The sequence below is a fragment of the Fukomys damarensis genome, unplaced genomic scaffold, assembly GCF_012274545.1.
Source record: "Fukomys damarensis isolate Sample0158 unplaced genomic scaffold, DMR_v1.0_HiC HiC_scaffold_13, whole genome shotgun sequence".
NCBI classification, from domain to species: Eukaryota; Metazoa; Chordata; class Mammalia; order Rodentia; family Bathyergidae; genus Fukomys; species Fukomys damarensis.
Window position 1 is genome coordinate 8,231,798 of NW_022900925.1, and position 6,464 is coordinate 8,238,261.

Here is a 6,464-nt window from a genome sequence, read left to right on the forward strand (position 1 = left end):
ATAAATACACACACACACACACACACACACATATATATTTTTTGTCCTGGGACTGTTTACTATTTTACTAGCAAGTCAACTCTTTTCTGTCCAAATTTAGCAACAAAAATTGACCATTCTCTAGGCTATGGTGTTCCTACTGAGGCGATAATGTTACTCTTTGGTTCTGCCAATTTCTCAGAAGTTTTTAGGCCTGAATGTAGTATTTTATATTCCTCTTTTAAGGAGAAAACTAAATCCAAAGCAGTGCTCTTACAGTGTCTTGCTGTTATTACTAGGATTAGGTATTTATGGCCAGGGCTTCTTTGATTCACCAACCTTTGACATCTAATACAACAGAGATCCTTTGGTACACAGGGGAAAACTCAAAAATATTGAGTTGAAGTAGCTTATTTTGGGTCTTACTTTTTCTGTGCAGTGTCACATATGTCCTTTCAAAAGAGTCCCTTAGCTTTTGCCCCTGTCTCTCTGTAAAGCAAATGCTTGGCATGCACAAGGCCTGGGTTCAGTTGCCAGTACCAAAAACCAGTACAACAAAAAAGTCCGTACAGATTATGTTCTATTTTATTTTTTTAACCATCATTTATGAACTGTGCTGGAAAAGATATAACAGATGACCTGGTCTAGATAAAGAAAAGTGAACCCAGACAGTGGACAGTGGACAGTGGACAGTGTAGGACTAAAACTCTCTTGGGGCCCCTACTTTAGCATACTTACTAGACTAACACATTAAAATATTATCATTTATCAGATTATGTAATACATTTTAAATAATTGATTATAACAATTTTTCCAATACATTGGTGCATAAAGTATCACTTTACAAAACATAGTCTAACTCTGTTAACATGGAAGAAAGCAGAAAGTATAGAGAACTTTGTCCTCTACTTGTTTAAAGTAGGGTAGCTTCAGGATTTTTTTGTTTGTTTGTTTTTGTTTTATGAGCACTTGGGATCAAACTCAGGGCCTTGCTCAAGCTAGGCAAATGCCCTACCACCGAGCCACATCCCCACCCTGTCTCAGGATACATTAATGTGTAGGAATACATCTTTGAACACTGACACCTGTAACTCAAAACCTAAGGAATTGCTGAGCCAGATTGCTGTATTGACTGGGTGGAAAATATTAATTCCTTAGTATATTTTTCAATAAAAGAATTTATGTAGTGATCTTTGTCAACGGTTTTGTGTCCCTTTCCAGTGGTAGCATCAAGGTCATTTACCTCAGTTGAATGTCATAGGAGGAAAAGGTGAAGAATGGTTCAGACAGATGTCTTCTACATAGTAGAGATTAGAGTGACTCCAAGAGTTAGTTTAGAAATGTAATGGGTGAGATGCGGTAATCCATCCACCACTGGACCTTAACAATGTCTGCAGAACACAACTGGAAGGAGACCGAAGACAGAACCTATTGGATGATCTCGTAACCCGAGAGAGACTACTTCTGGCATCCTTCAAGAATGAGGGTGCAGAGCCAGATCTGATCAGGTATGAGTTTTCATTTACAGGGATCGCTTGGCGGTGGGTGAGGATTTGCTGAAGTTGTTACAGCTGTATCCTCAATGGCTTAAGTTCTTGTAATTTATAGTGCTTGGCTGTAATTTTCTATTTAGTTTTCATTTTCTAGATTTAGTAAACCTGGTGTGTTCAGCTGAATCCCATCGTGGGCGGAGCATAGTATGTAGGTAAACATGAAATTTAGAGAATTTGTTTTGTATTATTTGGTTGATGTTTCTGCATTGTTAGCTGCCTTACAAACTCCTGAAGTCACTATCTGTTTGGAAAAGTGAGTTTTTTAATTGACATGTTGAGAACTGAAGTCTTGGTAAGACTGTGATTTGGGCTTATGGGAGTAGGGAGTGTGGCAGTTGGAGTCCTCTCCCAGTTCCTCGCCTGGGAGTGATTAGTACTGTACGGGGCTGACAGCTGCTCTGCCCTAGACCCTGTTGGAAGACCCAGAGAAGGTATCCAGCTTTCCAAGGACTGCGGTTAATGGGCCGTTCATGTTACCTCTTTAGATTTGGCCTCCCTTGCTTCTAGAGTCCTCTTCCTTCCTTCACAGAAAGAACTGATCTTAGAGGGAAACCCAATTCTGCCCATCTTTCCTGCTAGGGATGTTGCAGTCGTGGTGGAGAGGCAGCTCATTTCTGCTTGGTCCGTAGCTAGGAACACTGTAATATGGCTCCCCAAGGGCAGGGGTTTGACCCCAGCTGTGAACTATCAGATTCCACCTGCGACAGTTTATTCTGATTGTGTGTAGGGGCGGGGGCAGGGCAGGGTCCCAGGTGATTCTCATAAGCAGCCAGGATCGCAATTGACTGTCTTAGTGGAGCAGAGGAGGATGCAGGAATTTCTTTCCTGGTGCTCTCAGTCTTGTGAGAAGTGGAGAGTTTTCAGGAAAAAAATTACAAAATACAAGAAGCTAGATGAAGCCCGGAATCAGTGAGGGAGGAGGTGCGGCGATCCTCTCTCAGCAGTGACCTGGGCGCTGTTAAATGCAGGCTGCAGCCCGTGGTGCTTCCAGTTATTGTGCCCTCCCCCATGCAGTATTCAGTCTTGTGAAGTGAGTGGATGAGGACAATAATCTGGATTCGTGAAACAGAACAACAGGTAAGCAAAGGAATGCAAGTGGAAAAGAAATTACTACCTTCCAAGAAGGACCTAAACATGGATGGAAGAGGTCTCTTTAGTCAAATTAATAGGGGTGGGTTGGGGGGAGTATGTTTCATTGGAGGGTGGGGGATCAAGGAGACAAGATGGTCGGCACCAAGGGAAAACACTGGGATTGTTCTACTCTGTTGTTGAGAAGGAGGTTATGATAAATAGTAATCATTACCATTTAGTTAAGAGTCTAACGGGCTGGGGATTTAGCTCAGTAGCACTGTGCCTGCCTCTCCAGCCCAAGGTCCTGAGTTCGATTCCCAGTACCAAAAAAAGTATTAAGTGCCAGACTCCATGTATTTATTTGTGGTGTGTGTGTGTGCGTGCGTGTGTGCGTTTGCAGTGCAGAGTATTCAACCTGGGGCCTTCCCACGGAGCTAAATCCCCAGTCCTTTAAACATTTTTTTTATTTCAAGGCAGATTCTTGCTAAATTGCCCAGACTGAGCCTTAGCTTCCCAGAGTACTGGGATTAAATACATGAGCCATCACGCTGGCCTCATACTCCATTTATTACTCTTCATTAACTGTGTCATTTAATGCTATTTAATGGGGCCAACCTAAGAATTAGGCCCAGAGGAGTTTTGTTGTTTTCTGGTCCCCTTTAGCCTGTCTTTCCTCCCATCCCTCTCCACCTCGTGATAATCTCTGTATCCCTGCTATTCCATACCTGCCTGCAGATGGGCAGCATCAGCATCATCTGGAGCCTCTTAGACACTCAGAATTTCATCTCCCACCCCAGACCTCCTGAATCAGAACCTGCACTTTAACAAGATCACCAGGTGATTGGAAAGCATGTTCTACTGTGAGAAATAATGCTTTGCATTGTCTGTTTATAATTGTGGCATTTTGTATCAGAATACCTAATGGGTTTAAAAAACAGAAAAGAAAGATGAGAAAGAAAAACAAAAATACGTGTCTGGTCCATACACTTGCAGAGTCTGATTAGTAGTCTGGGGTGAGGGCTGGGTGACGGCAGGCTGGGGAAGGCTCCCCATGTGGTTCCAGTAGGTGGCAGGGTTAGGACCGCTTTGTCATGTGCAGTGGTAATGATTCCAGTAGCTTTTACACCTGCTCTTTCTTTTGTATTCTGGACACTGCGGTGAGCTTTTCATGTGCGTTTTTTTCAGGCCCTCTGTACAGTGCCCCAGTTTGCTGAGGAGAAACTGAGTCTGGGCGGGAGTGCTGATTCTAAAACTTAGCCTCACAGTTGTACTTGAGACCCAAACTTCTAACCGTGGGACTATACAAACTGAACTAGGCTGCAGAAGGCCTCAGCTTTGTAGTTTAACAGGGCCTCATTCACTTGAGATTCAGAATCATTGACTTTAAGTCAAGGCATGTGTTCTGCCTGTTTTCATTGTTGTTAAGACCAGGTGAGGTAACTGCTATTTGAAGACTCTGAATTTTAAAACCTTTTCAAATACAAAGTGTTGTTACTGCAAAGTTGCGTCCCCTAGGAGGGAGCTCACAGTGCTGTCTTGTCTCTGAGACCATCTGTCCCATCTGTCATACACCCTGAGTGCCCTGAAGACCTGACCTCCTTGACCACTCTTTTTCCATGTGCTGAACCCGGTGCTGCACCTGTTCTGTCTCCCCGCCCATCTCATTTGTTTCCTGTCCTCTTTCCTCAGTGCCCAGCCTGCTACCCGTCATCCTATTGGTGGATAATCTCATGATGATTCTTCTGTGGAACCAGTGTCCAGCAGTGACTGGTATTCTGGAAATATTTTAGCCAAAGCCTCCTTGAACCCTAGGATTTGGGCTAAATAAATTAATTGATAGAATGTTAGGGAAATTGACAGGTTAGCAGCAGAAGTGAATGTTGTGTTTGTTTTGGGTGGAAGCTTTCTGGGAATATCTTAAGTCCCACTTTTAGCACTGCCTCATACTCTTTCTGTAAGGCTGATCCACATAGTGGACCTGAAGCTATTACCTTTTGGTTTATTGGTGAATGGTTGGGTTTGTTTGAGGACAGAGAGAGACCAGACTGAGTAGAAACTGTGAAGCATGCATATCTATAGTTCTGAGGTTTGCAATAACTAAGGTAACTGGCCAGACTTATTAACATGCAGTCAAGATGAAAACTGAAGGCTGTGTGTGTGTGTGTGTGTGTGTGTATATATATGGTTGTACTTTTTTTGTCCAGGAACAGAAAGTTAGAATAGTTCAGAGTAAGATTCCAGAAGAATTCTGTTCAAAAAGTGTGTAAGCACTATGGAGGAGAAAAGACTCCTGAGGAGTGACATGAAGAGGTACAAATGAGCATGACAGTCAGTGACGGTCCACTCCGTGTGTCTGGCCAAAATAGGAGACCACTGTGGCAAACAAACAAATAATTAATTAATTAAGTAATATCACCATGGAGAGAAAAAAAATCACTGCAGGTTAAAAAAAAATGTTAGTTGACCTGGAAGGTGAATTTCTTATTTACTTTGTTAGTGACTCATTAGGTTCTGATTGCCTTAGACCCATTGTACCCACCCTATCAGTAATGTGTCCAAAAACTGCAAATCTTGTAGAAGTCCTGGGGGAGTCTAGACAGGTAGAAAACCTATACTACTAGAGTCAGCCATTCTGGAATACTGGGAGCTCTGCTGAGGGGTCATGAGAATGGGCAAAACGTACTCCAGCTAGCCAGGGAGGATAGCACCATCGGGGACTCACAAACAAATGGCGAGTATGTTGAAGAGTTGAGTGAAAGAATGCTAAAACCAAATGCCTCACTTCTGAGGTCAGTTGCTGGTCGTTGATTTGATTCACCTGCCCATGTCAGTTATTTTTTGCCATCTTTCCCTCTAATTCCCACCCTTGAGGACTCCCCTCCCATTCCCATCTTCTCATCTCTAATTAAATTTGGAGGATCTGAACTCAGTTCTGGACAGGACCACTTTGGGATCATAGTTTGATCATATCCTTTACGTCCTGATTGTTGGGTTTCCCAGTTATTTCTTTTTTTAATTGAGTTTATTGGTACAATCTAGGTATACAATACAGTTACATTCATCATTGGGATTCTGTACCTTTACATAATAGGTCTTGACTCTTATTTTTTCCCCTTCTCCCTGCCCTCCCTTCACCCCCTTCTCCCCTCCCCATTTACACACACTTTATTTCCATTTTTTCAGTTTCTCATATTTTTTTCCTCTCCCTTATTACCTTTCCCCCACCCCTCCCACTTTCCCTACACCTTTAGCCCTTTACTTCCTATTTCACATTATTAATTGTGTCATTAGGATCCTGTGCACTATTACAGTTTTCGCACCAAAGAAACTATTCAGTATTTCAGTTAAAGAAATCTCTGTATGAACATTAAAAATAGGGAACCCTAAAATAAAACTGAAAAGGAAAGTAAAAGAGAAAAGGCAATGATGTAACATTAAAATAATCCTTAATTCTGGAGATGAAAATGGTCCCCGAACATATTTAAATTGCTTCTTGCTCTTATAGTCTTATCTTATTCTTTTTTTCATTATTTAAAGGATACTTTATTAGTTTCTGTAATCAAACCCATGTAGATAGGACCTTACATATTTAGTATGATGTGTTACCCCTGTACACATGGAAAAAAATAAAAATAAAAATAAATTAACATTTCTAGACCAATATGGCTGTCCATTTCTGTACAATGCCAACTCAACACAGTAAATTGGGATGACTTTTTCCAAAGTTGGCAGCACCGTTAAAGTTTCCCAAAATTCAATTTTTATATATGTGTGTGTGTGTGTGTGTGTATATATTTATATTTATATAAAAAGACTAATAATAGTATGTTATACATCGATAGCAGCAACAGCTTTTCCAGG

At 41.6% G+C, this 6,464-nt stretch overlaps 1 protein-coding gene across 3 annotated transcripts in view; it reads left to right on the forward strand.

Moving 5' to 3' along the window:
• Nucleotides 1-6,464, forward strand: part of Stx8 (syntaxin 8) — a 278,115-nt gene that overhangs the window by 17,175 nt on the left and 254,476 nt on the right. For all 3 annotated transcript variants that reach the window (XM_010614972.2, XM_033762791.1, XM_033762790.1), the window contains exon 4: nucleotides 1,377-1,487. In XM_010614972.2, coding sequence (XP_010613274.1) covers nucleotides 1,377-1,487 — 111 coding nt within the window. The remainder of the gene's footprint in view (nucleotides 1-1,376; nucleotides 1,488-6,464) is intronic.